At 40.1% G+C, this 27,981-nt stretch overlaps 1 protein-coding gene and 3 non-coding genes across 5 annotated transcripts; 3 read left to right on the forward strand and 1 right to left on the reverse strand.

Moving 5' to 3' along the window:
- The first annotated feature begins 1,901 nt into the window (after nucleotides 1-1,901).
- kcnh6a (potassium voltage-gated channel, subfamily H (eag-related), member 6a) lies at nucleotides 1,902-27,951 on the forward strand. Of its 2 annotated transcripts, none has more exons than XM_063472360.1 (16): nucleotides 1,902-2,355; nucleotides 5,125-5,355; nucleotides 7,388-7,537; nucleotides 7,815-7,918; nucleotides 8,735-9,044; nucleotides 10,740-10,942; nucleotides 19,220-19,648; nucleotides 20,714-21,131; nucleotides 21,594-21,793; nucleotides 22,631-22,883; nucleotides 23,509-23,702; nucleotides 24,615-24,714; nucleotides 24,801-25,088; nucleotides 25,299-25,482; nucleotides 26,030-26,237; nucleotides 26,408-27,951. In XM_063472360.1, exons 1-16 carry the CDS (start codon nucleotides 2,280-2,282, stop codon nucleotides 26,693-26,695), a joined length of 3,636 nt encoding a protein of 1,211 aa, XP_063328430.1. In that variant the 5' UTR covers nucleotides 1,902-2,279; the 3' UTR covers nucleotides 26,696-27,951. The 2 variants fall into 2 exon arrangements, with proteins under 2 accessions (XP_063328430.1, XP_063328431.1); XM_063472361.1 differs by having other exon boundaries at nucleotides 25,302-25,482.
- On the forward strand, nucleotides 7,281-7,352 carry trnac-gca (transfer RNA cysteine (anticodon GCA)). Its single transcript has one exon. It is a non-coding gene; the product is annotated as a tRNA-Cys (tRNA).
- On the forward strand, nucleotides 22,212-22,287 carry trnac-gca (transfer RNA cysteine (anticodon GCA)). Its single transcript has one exon. It is a non-coding gene; the product is annotated as a tRNA-Cys (tRNA).
- trnac-gca (transfer RNA cysteine (anticodon GCA)) lies at nucleotides 25,528-25,599 on the reverse strand. The gene has a single exon. It is a non-coding gene; the product is annotated as a tRNA-Cys (tRNA).
- Nucleotides 27,952-27,981: the final 30 nt, after the last annotated feature.

A 27,981-nucleotide genomic window follows, 5' to 3' on the forward strand; every position in this document is an offset into this window, starting at 1 on the left:
GGCAAATTCACATGTATAGCCTAGAGTTCCAGTCAAAGCTCTTTGTCTTTCGTTGCCCTTTTTAGTGCACATTCCTGTGTGAGAGCCCTTTGGTGGCTCTCACACCACAGGGTCATGGGGAGGCATGTGTGCTCCTTGGTTAATTTTAGCCCTCATTTCATCAAGGCCGTTGAGACAAAACACAGAGCCACCACCTCAACCCGTCTAGTGAAAGGTGAACCATCTGATCTCCTAACACCTTTTTCTGTCTAGGTTTCAGTGAACACATGTCTTTGGACAAAGTGACTTCTTAAACACATTTGTCTACTGGCAGCTCGAATGGTCATGAGTGGCTTCCTGGTGGGTTTCTGTCACATTATTTGAGTTTTTTCATGGTGAAGATTAGAATAACATATTTACATAGACTCTGAAGGTTCAAAAATCATTTAGAGATATTGTAAGTGACCATATTTTTACTAGTGGTGGACAAAACATAGAAAATTTTGCCATAAAAAGAGGAAGGCCCAATAAATATAACTCAGCTCTGTTCAGCCTGCTTTGTCTGTGAAACTCTTTTGTGGTTTTTTTCCAAACAAAATGTGCAAAGTGTGTGAGTTTGAAAAAGGCAGCTGCAGCCTGCAGGTGACCTTTAACTAGGTACACAATAGAAAGTCTGGCCAGGATGTCTGTTCCGTCTCGGAAGACACCGCCTGTGCCAGGTAAGTGTCTCCTTGCTGCTCCAATTTGAGGTTAAGGACAGGATTGAGGTCTTTGAGTTATAAGACTAAAGCCCAGGCAAGAACTCACAATATGAAAGCTAAACCCCATCTAGCTTTTGATTTAGTCGAACTTGAATTTTTCATTTTTGCAACTCAGATCGAGTCACACTGTTTGAGTCTGCACCCTCACGTCTGGCTGTGGCACAATAAGATCCAGACTGAAAGTTTCCAGTCTCACAGTCACAGGCTTGTTAAACACAAAGTAATCTATCTTCTCAGTTTACAACCATGTTTTGAATCCCTTTTTCTTTTTTTAGTTTTGACAGTTCAATTTTTTCTGCAGTGGCACTTGCGCACCTAACCGGTGCAGTGTATAATTCATTTCTCCCAGAAGTCCTGAATTACTTTCACCTACAAACTTAAAATGTACTTTCTGAACAATTTAAAAAGGGATAAAAACCTCTCACATAGGCACATGTAAACACAAACACATGAGTGCACTTTCAAGATTACCATCACTAGTTTAATATAATACTTCAGATGTGCAATGGCAGCCTCAGAGTAAGAGGATGCTGCTATTTTCAGCACAGAGACTTCAGATGTAGGGTGAAGCAGAATAGACTGCTGTGGGTCTGCACTCTATCATTGTCAAATCACTGTCGAGCTATCCACAATGCCATAAATAGATAATGTCAGTATATACATTTCAAAATAAAACATTACTTCAATGAGAAACAAATTCCAAACAGCTATTAGATAAAAGATATGTAGCGCCTAAGGAATAAGATGCCAGAAATGTAGAAGAAATAATTAATATGATCACAAAACGTGGCCCGGATAGCCAACCTTGGATATCCAGGATTATGAATAACCAAATTCTTCATAATTTTTCATCACAAATATCTTCTAACCTGACTAACAGTACAAGCCATCAGTGATGCTAATGAGTAATGTTATGGGATCTCTTCCCTGATTTAAAATTCCATACGGTATGTCTTCTAAGATATATCTAATATATATAGAGAGAGACTTATATACTTATATATACATAACTGATGCTTCCGCTGTCTTCTGCCTTCACGCTGCTGATGGGCGACAGGGGGTGGTGCAAGGGGAGTGGATTGGGATCGGGCTAATGGGAGCTTCTTCACTGCCATCCTTATCGCGCATTCTCCAAAACTTGAGGGAGAATGCAGCGATTATAAAGCAACGAAAGGATTCTGCGCTCTGCAGCTTTTGTTCACAACTTGTCCCACAACAGGTAACCTCACTAAGGAAAAGACTTTCGAATCGGTTTCATACAGCTTTTGTTGTATCCTAGTCTACTTTTTACCCCCACGTTATCAGCGTGCAACATCCTGCATCTGCTATTGCCCTGGCAACCAGCCCTCCTCTCCATCATTCTCCGGCGCTTCACCCCTCACCATCGGCGGCAGGCTCCGAGGGAAGCCAAAATCTGCTGCTTACGCTCGCCCTCCAAGTGGAAGTGGACCCTTTTGTTCACTGGCGTCAGTTCAAGTCTCTTTGCTTTTTTACTTATCTAAGGTTCATGTGTCGGGAGTGTTTTCTCTCAGCATCAAAATGCCCGTGAGACGCGGTCATGTTGCGCTCCAGAACACTTACTTGGATACTATCATCAGGAAATTCGACGAGCAAAGTAAGTGCACATGAAATTAGTTTCAGTTATGCGTCTGTGCTGCTGTTGAGGTCCGAACAAAGGGTGTGATATTTAATTTCCAAACATTTTACGAAATACATATTTAGTTTTCCCATTTTAATCATTTGGACTGTTTAGCTCGCAAATGCTTTAAATAAATCCGAAAGAGATGGCAGAGACGGGGGGACTCTAATTTACGCTGAATTAATTACATCCTCTATTTTAAAAGGGATAACTGTGCTCTTTGTCTATGGGAAAAGTGTTTCTGACAGCTAGTTCATCAGTAGGAGTGGTAGCCGGTATTTATTTCAGAGCTGTTAGTGAATCCAGTTAAATCTTGTTGGTATAGTTTTGTTTGCTTTATTTTTCACACGTCTGTGTTTGTTTGTCGGTCAGTCTCATTGCTTGAACAGATGGTAGAAGGACAGGCTTTTTATATTATAATAAATTAACACATCTTATCTTATCTGTATCAGTAATGCTGACAGAACCCAGCTGCTGCTTTTATGTTTGTGGGGTTATTGCACCTGCATGTGAGTTTGTTTGTGAGAGCTCACCTTATGACTTACACTGTGTTCCATTAGCTCACATGTTCCATTGGCTGGAAGAAGAGACCACCTCTCACTTATTTGAGAGGAAAAAATCCCTTTCCCTGAAACCACTAAGGCCTCTGATAGAACACATATGTTGCTGTCTTCTTTTGACCTGACCATTATTTGTATCCAGTTTTACCTTCATCCATTTTCTGTACTTAACACTTATTACATGAGCCTGTAAGTCTTTGTTAATGCTACTTTAGTTTAAAAACAAAAACACTGAAAGACACCATGCCACATTATATCTCATGTGCAATAATCAGTACATTTCCTCACCACTAGCAGCGTGTTGACACAGGACTGAAAATAACCCTGCCATCCTGATTAGATACTGACCATACATGGAGAAATAGTTGATTGCTGACAACTCTCAGTCTGTTTTAGTATGATCAGCTCTAGGACCAGTAATGCTCGAATCTCCCAATATCCCCTAAGAAACCCGTATTATGTAATGCCTCTACTGTATCCCAAAAAGGTGTATTTGTGTGTGCACGCGCAGTCACATACACGTGCACGATAAGGTGAGTGCACGTGCCACAGTGGTGCTGCTTAGCAACGGTGTGACGATCAGTGTTTTGCTTTGAGCCCCAGATAATGACTTTGGACAGAATGTGCTTTTCCACTCTAAGAGCTCACCCGTTTACATTAAAGAGAGGGGCCAAAAGAAGAGTCCCCCACTCTCATCTGTGTGGGCAGCAAACAGCAAACAGCTGTTTAACCCAGTTTCACCGGCGTGTAATAAAAAGGCCAATGAGAGGCGACAGAGGTTATGTATGTACTTTTCATTCAGATCGTTCAACTCCTCCATTAGCAGCCTTCGAACAAAACTGCCCCAATTCGCTGTCATGCAGCATTTTTGGGACAGTGGGTGTTTCTGTTGCCACGAACAGTATCATTCATTTCATCAGTACTAGGCACTGAAGGACATATGAGCTTGGAGTTACTGTTAGGGGTGTTTCTGAAAGCAGGGTAACTCTGAGAGACTCAGAATCAAAGCTTTGACTGACCAGGAAGAACCATTATTGTTGTAACTGACACTGTACAGCCACAGTGTTTCCCCCATGATGAAAGATCACTGATGGTGGTGGTCAACGCCCCAGTGAGTGTCATTAGCTGATGAGAAGTCCAGCAGCTACCATGCAGTTGGATATTTTATCTCAACTTTAATGGCATTATTTTATTTTATTATTTTGTCTCACTGTCACATGTTTATCTTATTATGAAATTTCAATGTAAAATGATCTTAATATTGTGTTTTCATGAACAAAACTATGTCAAATGTAGGCTAGGTGTTACATTCACAAGTACTGACCTTCTTAAAAGACAGACTGGCAATATTTTTAATACAAATCAAAGCTGGTGGCAAAAATATCAACTGTACAGTGATTGTACTTTTAATATTGTTTACCACTGTTGAGATATGAAAACTATTTGATAAACAATGTAAATCTGGAAATGTAATATTTTTACTGTTTAGGTAGCCTTGCTAAACAAACAAAATATATTCATAGGCAAGTGGCTGATACCAATGTAATGATGTAATTAAAAAATGTCAGATAAACAGGCTCCAAAATCTGTAGATTCCCATAAGTTACCTGGCACCATGTGCTATACTCCAAATACCCTTATGGTGAAGTGCCCACCTGCTCCTTTTCAATCCCTTGGGAGGAATTGTGACGCTAATAACATTAGCACCATGGAAAAGTAGACTTCATTAGTTCCACTTCAGCTGATTGTCATGCGGAGAGGAGGAAGAGCAGACTTTGTGGGCCGTGAAGTCAATGCGTATCCACAACAGTCTGCACTTCAGCATCTTTAAATCAAATTAAATCTTAAACAGTGTAAACAGTTTAATTGTCAGCATTAACAAACTATCTCTTTCAATCTTTCAGTGACAGGCATAAGTGCAATCACTGGAATCAGGCGTCATTACCCTCTGCGAAGTAAAAGGCTAATTTAGTTGGTGAGATAGTCATGGCTAAGCCTAATTTATAAACCTCTATGCAGTATATTATTTCTCCTTTAATGAGCAGAAAGTTTATTAATATTTATAAGCAAGAAATTGGCTTTATCAGTGTTGCTTCTAACTCAGCTTTAATGGGCGGTCGTTGTACTGCCACATGGATATCTTGCCTTTATAAATTGTCAACTGACACTGTGTTCGTCCCCTCAGATCGCAAGTTTATTATTGCCAATGCCCAGATGAAGAACTGTAGCATCATCTACTGCAATGAAAGCTTCTGCCAGATGTTTGGTTTTACCAGAGCAGAGATCATGCAGCAGCCCTGTACCTGCCAGTTCTTGGTGGGTCCTGGCACAATGAAGAGTTCCCTGGCCCAGCTGGGACAGGCTCTGCTTGGGTCTGAGGAACGCAAAGTGGAGATCCTGTACTACTCTAAGGAAGGTAAGACACGCGAAAAACAAAAACAAGACAACGGAGCTGGAGGAAAAATTACTGGAGTAAGCCCATATATAGCTCGAAACCTCATGAAAAGAGTCTTCTGGCTGTCACAAGATTTGGCCTGCTCACAGCTTGATTGTTATCAGAACAGTCAAAATAATCCTCCATATGTTCAACTAGTTTATCCTTTATCTTCTGACAAGAAACCTTGTTACAGAGATCTTAATCCAGAATGTTACCTCAGTCCACCAGCCATTCAATTGGATCTGTTTTAAAACATCTTACCTGCTTTCCAAGACTAGTCCTTTCATTTTGCTAATTCATCATGATAAATGTCTGGATCTGATGCACAAAGATGATTTTCATGTGAATAATTTTTGCAATCAAAACAAGTAGATAGTAAAAGATCGTCTCCCTTTAAGTTTGTGTAGTTCAGGAGATTCTTTATTCATCTCAGACCACTATGTTTGGCGTTTAGCTGCTACCTTTTGCTGGACTCCCATTGATCTTGCGAATCCGTCACCATGGCCAGATTATGCTTTTATATTTAGGCTTTAAATCACTTGCTATGTTTTCGAGTCACCAACCCAGCGAGACCAGGCAGGCAGACTCAGCATCTTAATCGCTTCTTCAAACATGCTTTTTGTGTATCCTTAATCCATACTTGCCTGTATTGTCATCAGTCCTATGCATGATTCTCTGCACATCGTTAACCTGTATTTTTTTTTTCATTAGTGGAAAAACCTCTTTCCATCCATTCAATTGAGCTTCAATTTAATCCACATGGTGGCTTTTTACTTTTATTTTTAAATTTTAATTTCCTGTTTATTCCAAGTTATTTGGGATGCCAGTGGCACGCTGTCCTTTGACGAGGTCTGTGTTTAACCTCCATCATCTCTTTTTCTTTATCATCTTTTTCTGACACAAAGGAATTGAGGTAGACACACATGAGTGAGCATGAGTTAGACCATAGGTGTCAAACTCTGGCATTTGGCCCGCGGCCTAATTACATTTGGCCCGCGAAGCCATACCAAATTACTATTAGAGCTGGCCTACTGGTATTATACAGCTAATATATATGTCGTTTACTATTACGCTTTGCTTGTTCCATATTCAGTTTTTCAGCAAAACTTGTTTGAGTCCATAAGAAAAGATTCATTCTTATATTTGTAGGAAGATTTTTTTTTCAATAAATATTAATGTTAGCCCGCGACTTTGTTCCAGTTTTGAATTTTGGCCCACTGTGTATTTGAGTTTGACACCCCTGAGTTAGACGATGACAGTTACTGACTATAAACCATACATTTACTGTCTACATTTATACAAGGACATTCATAGTACGTGTCTGTTATAACTTTTGCCATTTGGGCATGAGGAGCGGAGTTTAGAGTGCTGTTGTCATGGGAATGGGATTGTGTGCCAGATCAAATCCACTAAGCATCCATTTGTTTTGTTCCCCTGCTTCCCACTGTGCTCCCAGGCTGAACAGACCGGAAAAAAAATTCTGAACATGTGATTGCAATGTGATTCAGAACAAGACTGCAGCACTCACAGGCCGATTTTTTTCTTAACCTCCAAACAAAATCTCTGTTCAAGGTCTTTCAGGGTGAATGTATGAATGGAAGTGAATGCATGCACTGTGTGTATGTTTGTCCGATCTGCCCTCTCTCCTGTTTCTATTTTTGGAGCTCACTGATTGTGAAGTGAAGTCAGACCTGACAGAAGTGTTGCTCATTTAGCCTTCTTCTTTTTTTCTTTTTTTTTAGCTTCCACAGTTTTTGAAATGATTCCTTTCTGTTTACCCTTCTTTCTTTCTCCTTTGCTCATATTGCTTTCTCCTGTGTGACCTCCCTTAGAAACATAACCTTGTTAAACTAGGCCAGCCTTCAGCTGATCACATTTTAGAAATAACTTCTGGGTTGTCAGCAGGGGGTATAGCTCAGTGGTAGAGCATTTGACTGCAGATCAAGAGGTCCCCGGTTCAAGTCCGGGTGCCCCCTATATAACTGCTGTTTCTTGCCTTTTGTGTCAATAGGGACCTGCAGACCCTGCCTTGTGGGAATCGTTCCAGTAAAAAATGAAGAAGGCCTTGTGATCATGTTCATCCTTGACTTCCAGGAGCTCATCGATCCCTCCCACAAGAAGACTGCTCTCAGGCAGAGAATCACCCAAGGATGGGCCTATTGTAAAGCCTTTCACACTGCATACTGCATGTTTTGTTTGTTTTTCACATTTATAGAAGCTAAACATTTTTCTGTCTTTCTCTTTTCCTGTGAATTCTGCAACTGTAAATATAAATTAGAAATTAATGTGTGTAATTAGTCTTGATTTTCTCATCATATTGGTCAGAATGTGCAATACTGTCTTATCTTAGCAGAAAAGTTTGATATTTTAAAGCAGAAAAGTTGAATTGAATACATTTTGAACTTCGATGACAGCTGAAGATAAAGTTTTCTCTTTAGGCCAGAATCGCAGGCTGAAGATGAGGCTGCCGGTGCTGCGATCCATGCGACGACCTTCACTCTCAAAAGATCAGTTTGAAGGAGTGGTAGTAGACTACCTGCAGGTGAATAACACATGCATGCAGTGCAGTCCATTTGCATGAATGCATGCTTTGCATTTTGCTGGAGTACATAAATACATCTGGCAGTGGAAAAAATCTGTACAAAGATCATACGTCATACTGTGACTCCTAGGCATGACATTTACAATGATACAATTTTAAAACTTACTGACATATTATGCCTGCAATGCTTCCACTGTTCTTCAATCATGCATGAAGAGCACTAATCAAAATGTTCTACATACTATAGTAACAACAAAGTCTTTGATTTGCCTTTCAAGTGCTATATATACAATTTTAGTTTTATATGCAGTTCTAATAGTTAAATATGAACCACCTTAAATAGCAGAGAGATGTTTTTGAAGCAGAAGTTCTTGTTTCTCAGCCCAAAAAGACACCAAATGGAAGAATGAGGGGAAAAAGCAACTGGTCTGTTTCTCTTTCTCTTCTTAGAATTTTCCTTTACTTGTGTTTAGAGTTCTTTCTTTTGATGAATGGCACCTTGTATGAAAGTATTTCCTGCCAGTATCCTTACCTGACACTGGAACTGTACTGAATCAGAGAAATTGACATGTTGGGACTGTTTTACATTTACGTGCTGGCAGGGAGGTGACATTCCTCTCTGTTTCAGAACAGCGTTTGTGAAGTGTGAAATATGACAACGTTTTTAAGAAAACATTTAGGAGAAAAAAAAACGCATTTAAAGCAAAAAACCAGCAGATATGGTGTGTAATTATTTGTTTGAACTATAAAGAGACACATGACCTTCATTTACATAATATTCAAAGTAGCTTGTGCCTTATTGCCCTTCCTTGACAGCCAAACAGCGAGGAAGTCCCTCTGAAAGAGTTTCGGATCCCATCCAAGGAAAGCTGTATGCAGTCTGAGACGGAGGCTCTGATAGAACAGGACATGGATCCCCCATCGCCGGCAGCTCAGTCCTCCACCAAACGACGCTCCCTTCTGACAGATCGACTGGACCCCATGCATGCCTTCCCCCGAGGGACATTACCTCGAAGTTGCTCGAGGGACAGTGTTCGGAGCCTCCGACGTGCCTCGTCACTGGATGACATCGATGGCATGAGGGCAGAGTGGAACAGTCGACCTGGAGACCCCCGGACTAACAGCAGTGAGTGTCTGATGGAGCATCTCAGAGGGAAACTAAAGCTGTGAATAAAATATAGAATTAGTAAGAGTGTTATCAGGTCTTTACAATGCATATTTTTTATGATGTTAGTGGAATTTAATGTGTGTTTAACTTTTTTTCAGGTTAACCTTCTGACAGGAATATAAAGCAGCATCCTAATAAATTAAATCACACAAAGCACTTTTCACAGCTGGTTTCTCTGACTCTAACTCAGAAAATGACACAGAATGCAGTTCACATTTTTTTCTTCATTAGCCTTTTATTCTGTTAAAAAAAGAAACATCCTGCTTTGAGACATAAATTTGCCTTTGTTATTATTGCCACTTTGGTTTGCATACAAACAAACATTTTCACTGTGAGATCTGCTGGAAGCTTTGCTGGTATTAGAGGGATCTCTAACAAGTCATGTCTATTATTTGCTATTTTAGGATACAGTAGGATCTCAGAGTCAAAACAAGCTTGCAGTGGTAGCAAACAGGTTGACAGATGAGGTCAGGCAGGATGTTCACAGACGACATTGTGATCTGTAGAAAAAGTAATGGCAGGGGAAGCAAGACAGAATACATGTGTGTGAATAAGAGGTAGCAGTGAAGATGCAAGGAGCAAATAAGTTTAAATACCTGGGGTCAAACATCCAAAGCAGCAGACAGTGGACAAGAGAGTGGAAGAAGAGACAGGCAGGGTGGAGCAGGTGGAGAAAAATGTCAAAGGTGATTTGTGACAGAGGATGGTAGCAAGGTTTACAAGATGGTAGTGAGACATGCTATGATGTGTCGTTTGAAGATGGTGACACTAACAAAAGATGGAGGTCAAGCTGGAGGTGGCAGAGCTGAAGATGTTAAGAATTTCATTGGGAGTGAGCAGAAAGGACAGGATTAGAAATAGGTACAGCAGAAGAACATCTCAGATTTAGTGTTTTTGGAAAACCTAATTAGAGAGGCAAGACTGAGATGATCTGAATATGTGCAAAGAATGGTTAGGGGAGGAGGAGGAGGAGGGCTTTGTATTGGACAAAGGATGTTGTATATGGAGTTACCAGGCAGGAGGAAAGGGGTAAGACAACAGAAATAGTTCGTGGATGTCGTTAAAGAGGACATGGAGGCAGATGATCTGCTGTAGCAACCCCTAAAGGGAGCAGCTGACGGAAAAAAAGAAGTTTATATCAGATTAGAAAGTGAGGTGACACATAAAATCATTAGTATTATTATTGTCAAGTTAAATCCAGTTGAATTAAATGTTTAGTAGGTTAAAATGTCCTTGGCATATCCTACAACACATAACTGCAAACTAATCAGAATCAGAATTGATTTTTTTCAGCTGAGCTGTAACAGCTTTCAACAGATTTCTCACCAGTTCGGCACTTGTCAGGTTGTTGATGTCAGATTGTTGCTCTGATATTTATAACACAGAGAGCGTCCCTCTGTGCAGCTGCCTAATAAAAATTCCAGTAGAGATACAATAATCAATTCTTCTGTCAGTGATTGGGTTTGTGTTAAAATTGCTCATCACTGCACATCTATTAACCTCCGCTCTCAGGGGAAATACTTCATGAGGAAACGTTTTCTTTTGTACAGGTTCCAATCATACTCTGCCCTCAGACTCTTTTTGTATTCAATCTACTCTTCCACAGATTTTTTTTTTTTACTTGACTGCTGATGCTGTTGTTTTGTGTTGTAGATCTCAAGCCCAATACTCTGAACTCCACTTCAGACTCAGACCTTATGAGACATCGAACCATAGGCCGCATCCCTCAGGTTACCCTCACGTTCGGCTCTGACCGAATGAGACCGCCTTCCCCAACTGAGATTGAAATCATTGCACCCAGCAAGATTAAAGACCGAACGCAGAACGTCACAGAGAAGGTCACTCAGGTCACACAGGTAAGATGCTCTTTATCATCTCAAGAGAAAAAAGGGAGAATAAATACCTGTTTTCTTTGCACTTTACTCATCTTCACTCATTTTATGTCATCACCAAGGTCTTAAATTTTCCATTTCACATTGTTGGTTGCATATATATTTTCTTATTCAGTAACTGGCTACATCAACCGAATTGCTGTCTGATCTTTAAGAGGCGAAATTGCTAGAAATTGCTTGCTTCTCACCTGTGAGGTTGGCCAAATTGTTAAATGACTGTAATAACAAGGGACCAGCGTTCCTTTCTTCCCTTTGTTTGGTTAATACACAACAGCAGATATGTCTGCAGCCGCTGAACAGCAATCAGTGGTAGAAAACACTAAAAGGAAGAAAATGTTCAAAATTATAATACTTATGTCCTGGAAAAGGAATCAGTGACACATACTTCGGCTGGTAAAATTGGTTTTTGTATCATCTTCTGCTTGGAAAATGTTGTGTTAAACTACTGCATTTTTTTTTTTAATGTTTCAAGCTAATACAAGGAATTTTTAGCTGTTTTTGGCTCTTCCTGAAAGTGAAATTTATAATGTTTCTAACTGGAAAAAAAGAAATATGATCATTAACATCATATTTCTATCAGATAGTTCAGTCAAAGGTGTCTATAAATGGTACATGCTTCAGGGTGACTGAAGACGCGAGACATCCGAACTCACAGGGTGAAAGTGTGAACGAATAATCTCACCTGAGGTGTGACATCTATGGCACCAGCAACAAAACACATTCATCAGCCACCTGTCATCACACCACGGTGTCTCTGTGTACATTTTGGCAAACTGCCTCACAAGCGTGAACGAAGGACCACAATGGAAAATGCCTTAAAATACCCAAGAAATTTTTCTCCTGCAAAGGGAAACCATTATTTCCAGTAAAATACAGTTAGGTCGATAATTTCTTTTTTTGCAGTTTTGCCGCTATACACGACAAGTGATTTAAAATCAAGCAAGTGCACACTTTCCGCTTTAATTCAAGGGTTTTTACAATAGTACAGGATAAATTATTTATTGTTAGCAGTCTTTTTTATACACATTGCCCCATTTTTAGAAGCTTAAAATTAAATGAACTGCCAGCTCACAGGCAGTTTCATGGTGAGGTGAGGCCTGATCCCTTGTAAACAGATGCAGCAGACATAATATTTGAAGCTGATTCAAAAACCTCACTTGATGCTTTATAGCTTTGCACTTGAATTACATTTGATAGTGTGCATTTAACTTGTTAATTGTTTTAAAATTCACTGTGGTGACGTCATATGTTAGTAAGTAACATGAATAATGATTAAGAAAAGTGGAAATTATAGAAAAGCAGTTTATAGATGCCAAAATAATTTTTTTTAAATTCATTATTATTTGTACAGCAGTATGTCGTGTTTTCTAGTAGTAATAATTAAATTATTAAAATTATTATAATTATTAAATATTTTTAATAGCTTTGATGAAGTTCTCATGTCGCACTAGACACGCTGCACAGCAGGTTGCTGCCATTAGTAAGTATAAATGGATCTACAAATGTTACATTGAACATAAGAAAAAATGATAAAGCTTTTCTTTCTGACTGTAACAATGCAAAGGCCTGTTTGCTCAGGTATAAAGCAGAAAATAAGGGGGGGGGGGGGGGTGACTGGATGGCTTGTTATTTTAGCAGGATATCAGATATAGGAGCTATGGGTTCACTATGAGCTATTTACATGGTTCGTGACTTGTAACATTTTACAAGATTTTAATTATCTGATTCATTAAAGTCTTTGATATTTAGAGCATCAGCTGAATTAATATACAGTATGATTTTTTTTTTTAAATCTGGGTTAATGATTCATCTATTAGTTCCTCCACAAATCTATATAATCCAGGCTATAAAACTACACACAGTAACTCACAGTAAGTGATTTGATTACATTTGATTGCAGTTCACCCCAGTTGAGTCTGCCTCTGGGCATTTAAGTAACCGTGACTCGGTTAATCCTTAGAAAGTTGAATAAATATTTCAGTACGGATACCACCTTTTAGGAGATAGTTTTAGTTGTTTTCAAATTTCAAAAGTGCATTTGCACAGTGCTGTGACCTCATGTGACTGCATTGTGACAGAATGCTGCTGCTGTGGTGGTGGTGAGATATTACTTCTTTGCACTGGGAGTGATTGTGGTATTGACAGCCAGCTCTGACTCTATATGCAAGCGACGTAGCTTCTGTGGTCCTGGAAAAAGTGACTGCACAAACAGAAGACCTCTCGAAAAGCCTGGCTGAACACTTCATCTGTTATCTTGGCTTAGCTGACGTCATGAACAAGATTGGTTAGAAAGTAAGCGTTCCTCTGTTTAACTACACAGACAGGGTTTGTCTGCTTGTCAGGGAGGTTTGTTTTAGTCTTGTTATGTTTTTGTTGGAAGGTAGAAGGTAATTATCACAACTATTTCTTTGGTATGCCACTCGCTGGCAGACCACACACCGTCTTAGATGTTTAGTTGTTTTTAGATTGATAAAGTGCTGAGATGAAGGAGATTATACAACATTAAATAAACTCAAAGCATTTCCATCCATCCACCCAAAATTAATAATCTATTCCTGTTTTATTTTTTGACAAAATTGAGATTCTGTGATTGTGAAAACATATTTCTTTTTCAAATATATAACAATGCACAAAACATTTTAACCTACTTTGTTAAAAATTGTCAGAGTTTGTGCACCTGAGGTTTCAGGTGTTTCCCTTCCTGGTTTTTATACGATAAAGTCACCACTCATGTACACAACTTAAATACATATGAAACATAACAGTAAAATCCCTCCTAACTACATGACTGTTCAATCCTTTTAGGGTTAAATTCTATAAACACAAAGGTCAAGCATTCAAATAAAGAAAATATGTCTGTGTCTTATAGAAATATAAACTTTTTCTCCAACATTCAAAAATGAAAAAAAGGTTTCATTAATTGCAAATGCAAATGGAAGTTATTTCCAAACTTCTGTGTAGTCATATTGCTGTGTTTTCTTTATGTAATGTCAGTACATGAAGAATGCCTAGATGTATGTAGGGCTCACAGCTGCCTGTGAGTGTGGAGAGGGGTCCTGCTGGTGAGCTGGATTTATGAAAGGGAGTGAGACTATTGAGCGGCACTCGTGGCTTGACGCTGCCAGTGACCTTGGCTCCTGCAACTAATGGAAGTGGAGGGCAGTGGGCTTGGTTTCTGTGCCTCTGTCAGACACTAAATCACAACTGTGTGTTGTTACCGCTGTGAGTTTTTGTCCGGTTAAACCAACTTGCTTGAGTATCATAATGTTGAGTTCAGAGACAAGAAGGTCAGGCTAACGTCACAGTAATCACCGCTGCTGCCATGTGAACTGTAGCAGTGGTCTTTTACTGAGTGTGAGTTTTCTATAGGTACTGTAATAAATATTAAAGCACATGTTGCCTTTCTCTGTGGGCCCAGTTTCATTATGCATAGAATGTTTTCTTTATGCTGCCCTTATAATTGAATTTCGATTGGCAAGTTAAAAAAAGAAGAATGATGGTTGTCATTGATCTTTGTTCATATTGATTTGTCTGCATAACACAAAGCACACTGCGATTGATTATAGACTGTGGCTTGTTAAAGACAGATAACTGTACAAGAGCCTCAGCACACTGTAACTAGTACTGTGTGTCGTGTATATGTGGCGCCCCCTGGTGTTGACTGATCTTGCAACAGAGCAACTTGGAGATATTTGCAGCTTTAACTGAGTGGGGCTCTATTTTTGCAGGTTTGCACAGTTATTTTTAGTATTTGTCTCCATGAATGTGTGTACAGGTTGATAACATGCTCGTTTGAGATCTGATTGAACTCTGAAGCAGTCACACCCAAATAACGCATACTTCTAAAAAACAACATACTCACAAGGCGTATTAGAGACTAGGCAGTTAAAAATGTGTAAATATATTTTCCAAATATCAGGGTTGAATATGAGGTTATTTGAGTTTTTTAATGGAATTTATTATTTCATTTACAAGACTTTGCAAAAAATATTTTTAAAAAAGAATTAGATTAATTCAGAGGGGAGAAAAGACATGGCAATGTTACCGTAAACCTTTATTTTTTGAAAATATAATAAAAGTGATTGGAGGTTTATTCACAAAATGACAAGACCTCACATACACCGCATTAATTCAGATAATAATTTGCATATGCAAAAATACCATACAAAACCAAAACATCAAACACACACAATATATTTGCATAGTTGCAAACAATTCACGCAAATGCTTTTATAATTATTTCCCCAGCAACTGACAATGAATCTCACCTCCTATAAAGAGTGTATAGGGCTAAAGGGAAATTTTACTTCAGTCAAGAGCTTAAAATTTATTTAGCTGTTTAGCTTTTTATTGTCAGGCCAAACACAACCTTCTTTGATTTTTTTCTCTCCAATAATTACTACTTGTTGAGCATCACACAGGAGGCAGGTGCCATCATCCATCACTTTTTATGTGCTTGAAAGAGGATCCCATGATGAGGGCAGGGCTACAATCAGGGAGGAAGAGCGAGAGGAGCAGAAGGGAGGGAGACACAGACTGACGGACAGAGTTCCCGTCTCCCTCTCTCTTTCTCTTAGTTGTAGTCTTGTCCTGCTTTTTACCCTGTGGTGTGTGTTTCAGCATGAGCATCAAGCAGAAACTTCAGCCTGTGAGTACAGCCTTACTGGGTCTTTCATGCTCCCTGTAGTTACCCTCAAAACTCCATTTCTTTTTCAGCTCCACATTCCTGTTTGTTAGCTGCCAATGTTCCTTTTCCTGTTCTTCCTCACCCCATCTTTAGTCGTCTTCCACCTCAAACTTCCAGTTTACTGAATATTTCTCCACGAGTTAGAAATGATCACTAGAGTCAAGTTAAGCTGATGACATGTCAAAGTGACGTAACTTCACAAAGAGATTACATGAGAACTGTGCAGAGTTAGAGCACTTTCAAATTTACTGAGGGGGTTTTAAGCTGAAAATAAATGCTACTTTCATGTTTGCATTCTATTAATGTGATATTCACATCTTAAAGGCTTAATTTTATCTTTACTTATTTTGTATAGATACTATTTAAACTTTGAACTAAAATATTTCAAATGTTTTGTGCTTTGCATTGTTGCTTTATCCACAGTTGTTATGAATATTTTATATTTCTACTCTGAATACCTTAGAAGAAGCAGTTTCATATATATATATATATATATATATATATATATATATATATATATATATATATATATATATATATATATATATATATATATATATATATATATATATATATATACACATGCTGGATTATTACTATTATATGATATATATATTTTAAATCGTGTTCTCTGAATACAGCTCTGCTGTCTTTTAAATCTGGTACAACTTGAAATGTATCAGCTTGATCTCTTCCCATGATCACTTTATAGTCGGAGTACCAACAGAGAGTTGTAGTGTGCAAATTAGAGGTGCCTGTCGTTGTCTGGTCATCATTATGAAACAGAGCTGTGGTGGACATCAATAACGTAACATTTCTTGGATGAGTGAACCTTTGCTCATGTGTTTACATTCTCATTACTGTGTTGTCTCTTCACATCTGTTCAGCTCCTGTGGTTAGTTGCTTACACACAAAAGGTTGTCACAGTTTGTTGTCCTAGATGGAGAATTCAATAAATTCTGTGCACTTTCTTCCATTTATGTCTGTTTTCCAAACTGAACGCTGTCTTGTTGGTCGTAAAACCCGAATTATGAAGCAAGTGAAGCAGCCAACATCCCTTTACTGGAAATATTATTGAAACCTTGGTTATTCCTAGTGACCATCTTTTTTAATTTATATATAGTACTCTGTCTTGAGGAAAAAGTTTACTTTGACTATTTATGGACACTGCTTTCATTCAAGCTGGGAAAGTGGAAGGGAAATGTATTTTTGAGGAGACTTTTTTTACCCTCAACGAATAAAAAAGTCTAAATATATATTATATTTTGCAAGGGAAGATGGGTTTACTGGGGATAGAGTGGCTAGAAAGTGGTTTCTGGTTTCTGGTACCGATATGTGACAAATTAAAGGAAAAACTCTCGACTTGTGGAGATCCAAAGGCCCTGTTTTGTTGTTGGGACATTTTTCTGGGTGCACTTCTCCCCTTGGATGGATAGCTCATGTATCAATCAGTGCAATGTTCTTCTGAGTCATCAGTTTTATCCTGTGGTGAAACATTTCTAGTTCGAATTAAGAGAAAATAGAGAGATCTTTTCAAGCTTTACAGTGTCATCTCCATCAACAGGAGGGGAGGGATCACTTAATAGTTTAAGTATAAATAAGATGCACATCATATGTCATGGCCTTCACAGTCATCAGACTCTATCAGCTGGATACATATGGGAGATCTTTGGCCACAGGGTTACACCACACTCTCTTCATCATAACACCAGATAAGAAGCTGTTTTGGTGAATATGGTTCATTCCCTGCAGTGGGCTTCAGGACTTGAGCTATAGCACACCAAAAGCTTTTCCCTTTTAATTTCTCACTGATCTGTGTGCTTTCCATACAAGTTCAGCTTCTTTTGTCATGATGACTATCAACATAATTATGCAAACTGAAATGTAAATGACGGTCTAACCGCCAAAGGGTTTGTAAGGACAAGAAGGACATGGAAACCCAACAGCATGTACAGCAGTTTAGCTCTCTGTGGTTCATGTAGATGTGAATGTCAGTTATAGTGCATTAGAAGAATAAAGCACTTTGATTTCTGCAAAGCCAGTTTGGCCAAATAGAGCTGACCTTTCCATTAACAGAAATTACCTAAAATCACTCCTCTGCATGAAGCCCAGTCGATGCCAGCACTTATTCCAGTCCAAAATTGATCAGATCGCTGGCAGAAAGGGTCACGTGGCTTAGACAAAGTGGCGATCACGTGGTGCAGCAGAGGCAGGTGAGGCTGCAGAGGACTCTCTAAAAAGGACAGTGATTTGGCTCAGTTAAGTGCATTTGAAGAGAGGATAGAAGAAGGCAGGAGCTGGGATGTGTGTTCATGGCAGTCATCAGCAAACATATTTATCTGGAAGAAAGTGATGAAGGAAGGGAGATGGGGAAGAAGGCAGGTGGGGCTGCAGAGAGTTTGGAGAAGCCTCCTCTGCTGCTGTGGACGCCAGGATGAGAACCTGGACATGGAAGCTCTTATTGTTGTACCGGTCAGTGGATCTTACTCATCACTGATTCAGTCATTGGTAATTTTCTGATTTGTGTTGGTCTGCATGTAAATGGTACTTGACATATGAGTGGATTTGTGTTTTGCTCTTTTCTGCCACTCTGAAAGAAGAGTCAAGAGTTGTTTTTGAACCTCTTGCTGTTTTAAAAAATATGTCCCATTGTTGTTAGAGCTTTCTGCCATTTTGTGTGCAAACTTGCTTAGAGTATTTTGAGCAATGCACCATTTATTATAAATTAAAGCCGTGTTCATGATGAAGTTCATCATCTGAGACGGCATGGCACTATCAAAGGACATGCTGGGCTTTACTTTAAGGGTGCAGTGGAGTGTGGTTAATGTAAAAGTATCCCAGTGTTTATTTATCACAGTACTGCTACACTTTATGGATTTTTTGCAGCTTTTATTGTAAGTACTTGAGTTGGCACTAACAATAATTATCAAAACTACAGTTATTCTTGGGCTCTTGGTCTCTCGCGCATCATGTTCCTGCAATAAATTCTGCTTGTTTTTCAGTTTTCCCAACCTTCATCTTACTTGGTCAGCAACAGCTACCAGACTGTTTTAACATACACTCTTTTAACTCTTTATTTCTTTTAAGGCATTATCAGTATGTTAGAATTTTTAAAAAATGACTGAAATGAGTTTGGGCTGTTTTGTAAGGAACATCATTTTCATTTTAACTAAGAAAATTGAAGTTTCTTATTAAATATTGCTTTATGGATAAAACCTGAAAAATGTTAAATTCTAATAATTAAACCGCAGTGAAAGCTGTTTAAATGATAACTTAAGATGCTGACTTACAGACCAAAAACATTTCACATTTTTATGTCAGAATAAAGTTATTGTTTTTGAATAAGGATAGTTGTTTGCTTTGTGAGAACTGTGCACTTCCTTTACTCTCGTCTCGGACATTAGCTAATGTACACGCCTCCCCCTTCTTCCTGTTTTAATTGTATGCTTCATAAAGTACTCTATATAGTATTTATATTACTCTTTCTGGCTATGGGCCTTGGTCTTTCCTCCATTATTGATAACCTCCTCTGTATCCCATTGGCCTCTTATCAGGTGTTATCCCTTGGAGCTGACGTGCTGCCAGAGTACAAGCTCCAGGCCCCGCGCATCCACAAATGGACCATCCTTCACTACAGCCCCTTCAAAGCAGTATGGGACTGGGTCATCCTGCTGCTGGTCATCTACACGGCCATCTTCACGCCATATTCTGCTGCCTTCCTTCTCAATGAAGCGGAAGAAGAAACACAGAGAAGAATCTGCGGCTACACCTGCAACCCTCTCAATGTGGTGGACCTTGTGGTGGACGTCATGTTCATCGTGGACATCCTCATCAACTTCAGGACCACCTATGTGAACCATAACGACGAGGTGGTCAGCCACCCGGGACGCATCGCACAGCACTACTTCAAGGGCTGGTTCCTGATCGATATAGTTGCTGCCATCCCCTTTGACCTGCTCATATTTCGCTCTGGGTCTGAGGAGGTGAGAAAGCTATCTGAATATCACTTTGTGTTTCAGACAAAAGATTAAATGAAAAGTCTCCTTTTATAGCCTTTATGTGTAACTGATTTTTACAGTTTTGCAGTAAAACTGGAAAATTACTCAAAACACAACTTTTTTATTAAAGTCAAATACAGAAAGTCCCAAAATACAATCAACTAGGACATAAAGCAGAGATTCAAAACAGGTAACTCAGGAACAGATTAGGGTGGATAAGTAGACACGCTGACAAACGCTGTAAGGGAGAGAAGACTATTTATACACACAGAGGGCAATCAGGGGAAATGGAAACAGCAGGAAAGTGAGGCATATCCAAGATAATGATATACAAGAAGCAAAACAAAGCATGTAAAAAAAAAAGAGGCACAACATTGACACACACAGCAGCCTGGCACAGAGAAATATGAAGGAAAGCTAGGAAAATAAACCAAAATACAAGGACTTGTGTTTAAATAGCAAACTCTCAGCCTTAACAGAAACTGCCATCAGAAGTAACCTCCAAACCCTGGCATTATCAAAAAACAAATACCAATCAAAACTCAACTAAATAAACAAGTATACTAAACTCAAAATGCATGAACAACCCCCCCAGCGCCATGGCACTGGTGTTATGAGTGGCAGCTCTTGGCCTTTTAACTCTTACTAAGTAAACCAACTAACATGCCTGTGCTTTTTGTGCTACAAACGTAGCTGTATTTGGTTTGGAGAAACTGTTCTCTGTGATGTCCTTTTCCTTTTACCAGTTTATGTAAAATTGATATTTTTATAATACTATGATGGAGTAGTTATTGCAGGATAGCTGGAAGCATTATGGACAAATTAGAAGTGTTTATATGCGTTTTAAGAAGATGGAAAACCCGCTGAGTTACACATGGTAAACGTCCAGTCTGGCTATGCCATTGTGCCCTCATGTAACCTAAAACTGACTGCTCAGCTTATTGACCAGTAAACAGTTTATTTCTGCATAGATTCAGTTTCATTGCTATTTTTTGTACTTATAAAAGTCTGCTAATAGCACTAACATTAAATCTTCTCTGTCTTCAACAGCCTCAAACAACCACTCTTATTGGACTACTGAAGACGGCCAGACTTCTGAGGCTGGTGCGAGTGGCCAGGAAGTTGGATCGTTACTCAGAATATGGAGCTGCTGTTCTTTTCCTCCTTATGTGCACCTTTGCCCTCATTGCTCACTGGCTGGCCTGTATCTGGTATGCCATCGGTAATGTGGAGCGTCATGGCTCTGCCCGCATCGGTGGCATGAAGATTGGTTGGCTGGACAATCTGGCCGACCAGATTGGGAAATACTACAATGACAGTGACCCAGCATCTGGCCCTTCAATCAAGGACAAGTATGTTACAGCCTTGTACTTCACCTTCAGCAGCCTGACTAGTGTGGGCTTTGGCAACGTCTCACCCAACACCAACCCCGAGAAGATCTTCTCCATCTGTGTCATGCTAATCGGCTGTGAGTAGAAAGGAAAAGGATCAGAAACATGCAACACTTCAGACTTCAAATCATTGAAGTAGAATCCAGAATATTTTTGCTCTAACTCTGAAGCTCATCTTAGAAACTCTGGAGCAATTCAATTCTTCTTGCATATATTCAGTCACTTAGGTGATGATGAGTATATTCATTTTAATATGAGGAAAATTACAAAGATAATGTCAAACAAATCAGCAAGTTCAAGGAGAAGCATGTCAAAAATTAGGTCAGTCACTGTTTGTTAGCTGGTAAAATAAGTCCTCCAAGCTCTTACCTGTTTTTATGAGAACAACTTGTACTGTTTACATAAATCCAGTACATCCTGAGCATACACACAGCCTTTGCTAGCCTATTTTTTGATGGTACAGAGATAGACAGGAGAAATATAATCAAACTTTATCACTACCCCAGGAGTAAATTGTTTCTGCCTTCTGTTCCATGCAGCTTTGATGTATGCCAGTATATTCGGAAACGTATCAGCCATCATTCAGAGACTTTACTCAGGCACGGCCCGCTACCACACCCAGATGCTGCGGGTCAAGGAGTTCATCCGTTTCCATCAGATCCCAGGAGGTCTGAGACAAAGGCTGGAGGAGTACTTCCAACACGCCTGGTCCTACACAAACGGCATCGACATGAATGCTGTAAGAAAATGAAAAAACTTTGACTGCTGCCTTCCCCTTATGAGCATGCTTTCAAAGTGCAAACATCAATGTGCACGTTCAAAGCACCTAACTGAAGTACAAATAATGTTTACAATTTATAGAAACACTTGCTTTCCTCAAGTTCTCAAACCGTTTTTTCTGCATGTCCTATGTTTGACCTACACTGGCTGCTTGCCGTATTCTATGCTGTTGCAATGGCCCAGTTTTTGTGTGGTGATCTTTTAATGTCATGTAGTTCTTAAAAGTAGTAATAAGTACAAATCCAGCCTTTATTTGATGCACTCAAAACCCACTTGCTCCCAGAAAAAAAAAGTTTTTGTAATATTCAAATAAAACCTCTATAACACCGTTTATTTCAAGCGTTTTCAGAGCCTTTTAGGGGTGCCTTCACGTTCACGGGGGTATAGCTCAGTGGTAGAGCATTTGACTGCAGATCAAGAGGTCCCCAGTCCCCACAACTCTGGGTGCCCCCTCTTCATTTACAGAGATTCATTGTTTTCAGTGTCTCATAGAGAGACCCACTTTTCCGATGTGATGTGCGTCATGTTGCTGGTTGGGACATCCCTGCTAACCAGAGCGCAAGAGCAGAATCAGTGCCTGCCAATTCAATGAGGGAATAGCTTATCAACTGTAGCTCTCATCCTTTATGCCCTGCATGCATCAATCTGATACACTGCTCCCCTTCTCTCCCCTCCAGCCCTTTTTCATGTGCTTTCACATTGCTTCTTTTTTTCTTCTTTTTACAGAAGCTTAAAAAAGAAACATAATATGAAGACAAAGTTATATTTCCTGTGTCCCATTTGTTTCTTCCTGCAGGTTTTAAAGGGTTTCCCTGAGTGTCTGCAAGCTGATATCTGCCTTCATTTGAACCGCAGCTTGCTGCAGAACTGCAAAGCTTTTCGAGGTGCTAACAAAGGCTGCCTGCGGGCTCTGGCCATGCGATTTAAGACCACCCACGCTCCGCCGGGTGACACCCTAGTCCACAGTGGGGATATTCTCACTGCCCTATACTTCATTTCCAGGGGTTCTATAGAGATCCTCAGGGACGACGTGGTGGTGGCCATACTGGGTGAGCTGCAAGTTGCTAATAAAGAGCTTTTTACTTGTTAACACTTTAAGAAAAATCATTTCATTTTCCATTTAGTTAAAATAATTATGACCAGAATACAATTTTCAAGTATAAACAAAAAAATTCACATATTTTGGGTAAAACCAGTTTAATTTGTTTCTATTTATCTGATTATGAAATGTTTTTATCTGTTTTATTTTGCGGTCCTGTTTGTTTTCCACTTACTTGTTCTTTCTCTTCCTGCAAAGTCACAGCCAGAACTGACATTGGCCCTTAGTTCACATCAGCACACACTTGTGTGTGTGTGTGTTGTGTGGCCAGAGGTGTTTGGGCACAGCTCCACTTTCATTCCACAGCAATTGATCATCAATAGAGCCAGCACTGGCTTATCCAGGCTGCACAGGTCATATCTTTGTGGCTGTGTTTGTGGGGAACACTGATTTGTGTTGAGCTGCTGTACTGCTGTGGATCAGGTCACTGTGGTGCATTATTTTTTAATAATGCATTAAACATTAAACAAAAAATAAATAAATAAATAAAAGAACTGACATTACCCTGTTATTGCTTATACAAGGATGGGCTTGCCTAATTGAATTTTCCACTACTTTTGCTGTGATGTATGTAGGAAAGAATGACATCTTTGGTGAACCCATCAATCTGTACGAGAGGCCAGGGAAATCCAGCGCTGATGTCAGGGCTTTGACATACTGTGATCTTCACAAGATCCTGAGGGACGACCTTCTGGAAGTGCTAGACATGTATCCCGATTTTTCCAACATGTTCTGGAGCAATTTGGAGATCACCTTCAACTTGAGAGACGTGAGTGCCACCAGGGGGCGTTGTTACACAGCATCCTGCTTGTGATTAGAGTTTAGAGTCATAGATTTATGTGTCAAGACAAATGCATCCAAATGCATAAAAACGTAGCAAATCAACTGAGATGTTGTCATCATGACGTCCCCTATGCCTTTCCTCTCTGTGATGAGTGTAACTTTGTGTGGGGTCATGCTTTTCTTTTAATTTCTTTTAAGGGTTAGTTTTAAGGCAGAAATACCTGCCTTTCTCTTTTGGAAACAGGAACTTCCAGTTTGCCTCTGTGCTGATTTCTAGTGCTGTCAGGAAGATAAACTAGAACCATGTCTATCATTTCAAAGTAAATGAATCTATTACATTTTCCAAAATGCTCCCATATGACTTCATGACGTTGTTATTTCTTGTTATTTATAACTAATATTTATAACAGTACAATAAATAGAATAGAATTGCCCTTTATTGTCATTGTATGTGTACAATGAAATTGTGATCAAACATGTATAAAATGTCCATTAAAGACATTTCTTTTCATATATTACTCTGTCAGTCCTGAAATAATCACACTGGTTAACTGGAGCTTTCCTGGTTTCTGAGTGTGGTGCCGTTTCAACTTAAAACTAAACGGTTTGGAAAAGCACTTAATGTGAGGGCCCTCCAGGCGAACATGTAAATATAGGCAAAGTGTGCAGGAGGGTTTAGAGGCAGTATTGAAACTGGGGCATTTGCACAGCACACTCAGTAAGCATTGTGCCACAGCGCTACAAGTGGTTACCAGTATCACAGGTAATCTTAAGTGTTAAAAATATTAAAGATCTTACCTAGATTTTCTAAATACACTGATGGAAAATGTGCTGTATGTTTCTTTTAAGCAGGAGATGTGGTTTGTAATTTTTAATTACTGAAGCTGATCTGTATCAGGTAGATAGAATAAACCAGCCAACCCCAGGCAGGGACTCTGAATGTGGCTATCGTCTGACGAGGCATCGGAGAAGCTCACTGCGTCGGAGAAACAGGCCAGGTGGGTAAGGGACACAGCCTGACGCCAAATGCTCCTGTATCAACTTATTGTCTTATTCCTATCTGTCTGTGACTCTGTGTGGACAGACGGGATGGATCGTGAAGACTCTTACCCAGATCAGTCGCATTCGATGTCAAACCACCACCGGGGAACAATGGCAGGATCTCACTGGGAAGACCTCTGCAGCAGTGCTAGTATATGTTCACAGTCTAGTGATGAGGAAATGAAGCCCGTAGGACACAGCAAAGGGGAGTTGTACCCCCATGCGGGTGATACCAGAGACTATCCATCAGCAGTAGTCAACCTTCTGCCTCACAGTGGACCTTCAGCTGGAATCGGCCCACCTGTAGACCTTGGAGGACCTCCATACTCAGGTAAAATCCACTGAAAACACTTTTGGAACCCACGCAGGCACAGAGAACACAAAAACTCCACAAATGTAAATTTTTTATTCCATTTTAATTTGCTTTTTTTGGTTTGAATGCAGCACTGATAGATAAATAAAAAATAACTGTGGAGTAATACATTTGCATATTTCAACAAACGTTTTTTCAAGAAATGATTGTTCTTTTACTTCTGCACAGCAGCAACCCCTATCAGCATGCCAGGCCTGTATAGCTACTGGCCAGACCGCAGAGCAAGCCAGTTTTCAGACAGCCAGAGGCGGCCGTCCTCAGTAAGGGCGAGTTTTCATCCTTCACCCTGTGCTGAAGATCGGCCCAGTGAGCTAGAGTCTCGATTGGAGCTGCTTCAGTCACAATTAAACCGGTAAGCTTGACTTATGTTGTTTTAGAATTAAAGAAATAAACAATAAGGGGGCACCCGGATTTGAACCGGGGACCTCTTGATCTGCAGTCAAATGCTCTACCACTGAGCTATACCCCCAGTGCTGAGGCCCCTGGGAGGTGGATGCATTTGTCACTGTTGTCCCAAGGCAGTGTTTGCGTTTCAGGAGTGTTTTAGAGCTCCACCCTTCTTTCTGTGTTTGCATATCAGTTTCCAGCTGAGTGCTTACTACATGGGGCTATTTTGCATGTGTGTGAGAGAAAAGGAGGAGTAAGAACAAAATAAACAGAGATAAGAAAGGGTCAGGGGTGAGACTGAAAATGTCCATCATGTGTGTTTTCTTTTAACTGCCTGCCTGCTTCCACGTGAATGATCATGATGATTCTATAGCGACAGAGAGAGAAAAGTGTAGTAGCACTCATAACCCTTTATAGAAGTGTTCTGACCAGGATCAAATCATAGAAATCAAAGAAAAAAAGGTGTGAAAGAGTCTTGAAGTCATATATCTTTGTCTTCTTGTCTTGTCTAGACTGGAGACCCGTATGACTGCAGACATTAATGTGATCCTGCAGCTCCTTCAGAGACAGATGGCTCCGGTGCCTCCGGCCTACAGCGCTGTGTCCCCCAGCCCTCACCCACCTCATCCCACCAAACTGTACAGCACGGGCACACCCACAATCCACACCGTCCCTCCAAAGCAGCCACCACAGATCGACAGCACTGCCTCACTACTCCAGGTGCTTTACTTACGGCCACATTCATAATGATTACAGTTTTACAGTAGAGCTTGTAAGATTCTGACCTTTGTGTCCTGCAGAACTTCAGTCAGGCCGTTTATTTAATATAATTAAATTATACACTACATACATCTAATCTTGTATGAACTAATACTTCTCTGTCTTTCCAGAGTCCAGACTCTGACTGCAAGCACAAATCCAAGGATTCCCTGTCCAGCGGGATCCATCTCACTGTGGCATCAGATGACACCATGTCCATGTCACCAGAGGCAGACCGACCACATCTACCCTCTGTCGACCTCACTCCTCCTCAGATCTTCTGCTCTGGAGACCAAGAGCCTTCGGGACTTCTGTGTGGCACCCAGCGCTTCCCCTCTCTCCCGGAGCACCTGGAGATCTCCACAGAAATGCAGGAGATCCAGAGGCATGTCTCTGATCCTGTCCTGCCGGGCAGCTAGAAGAGCTATCACCGACCCTCGCACCCTACAGCCTGGTACTTTGGACGGTACAGCCATATTTTCCCCACATCGGCACTTCCTTCCCATTTAAACCTCCTCTCCTGTTCAGATGCTGCTGTGGAGCATGGGATGCTTTGCCTTTCACATCACAGAGGGTACACAGTGCCTCGAGTTTCTCAAGCACAGACCGAACATTGCCCTCAAGGCTGCTGTAGTTTTGTGCTCCAGCATCCCATCACTCCCAAAGTCCTGTGCAATAAAGAGCAGGATGGTGCACTGACATCTACAGGACATGCCAAGCAGTCACTGGATTTCAAAGCTACACCAACTGCTCCTACATGGAGGCGTCCTTGAAGAGAAGTGAAATGACAAGAAAGAATTAAGAGGTTTCACGTTTGAAGAATTATCTGCAGTCACTTTGTGTAAGAATTGCACATTTAGATTTGAACATAGAAAACTATAATCAGCTATTTGGAAATGAAATTATTTTCATATTGCAAATATTTATAGGTACATTCAGGACCATGCACTTAGTAAATGTAACAACTGTGAGTGGCTTAGGTTCAGTGTTTTGTCGTTGTTGTGTATGTTTAAAAATATCAAAAAGTCATACAATAACTGTCTCACACACCGTGAAGGATGACGATTTATGGCAGACGTAGGAGAAAGCGTCATTTTCATCTCATATTTCCTGTTGCAGCATTTTGATGTGAATGAAAACTTGTTAAGCGTGTCATGAGAAAATATTAGAATATACACAATGAAGCAGCACAGAACAAAACAAAAACCGTCAAAGTTTCATGTACATTTAAATATAGCTCTTACAGTTTTGTTTTTGGTCACGAATGCTTTGATTGCTCCCGTTTCTGTGTTTGTTTATCCGCTCACCTCAGATGTGTGTCGACTATTTCTCAAAGCAGCGTGGTCACACAGTGTCATAACGCTCCTGATGTGTTTATCTGAAAGTGCCAACAATGAAGGACTTGTTCTCTCAGTTATTTTGACTCGCAGTGGACAAACTGCACCCTGGACGCACGTAAAGGGAAATCAGCTTAGTGGCAATTGAAGTGGATGGTAACTGTCAATCGCATACATGCGCAGAGACGACGTCTAAATGTGCGCCGAGATGATCTAGCAGTTCCAGCCACGGGGTGAATGTAATGACCTTTTAAGCATTTATAATTCTGTGAAAGGCTTCTTGAAGCACAGATTCCTGTTATTTGTCTTTTTTAGATTAAAGACACACCGCAGAGTTACTTCCTTTTGTTTTCCAAGTAACTTACCCG

This window comes from Pelmatolapia mariae, linkage group LG4, assembly GCF_036321145.2.
Source record: "Pelmatolapia mariae isolate MD_Pm_ZW linkage group LG4, Pm_UMD_F_2, whole genome shotgun sequence".
NCBI classification, from domain to species: domain Eukaryota; kingdom Metazoa; phylum Chordata; class Actinopteri; order Cichliformes; family Cichlidae; genus Pelmatolapia; species Pelmatolapia mariae.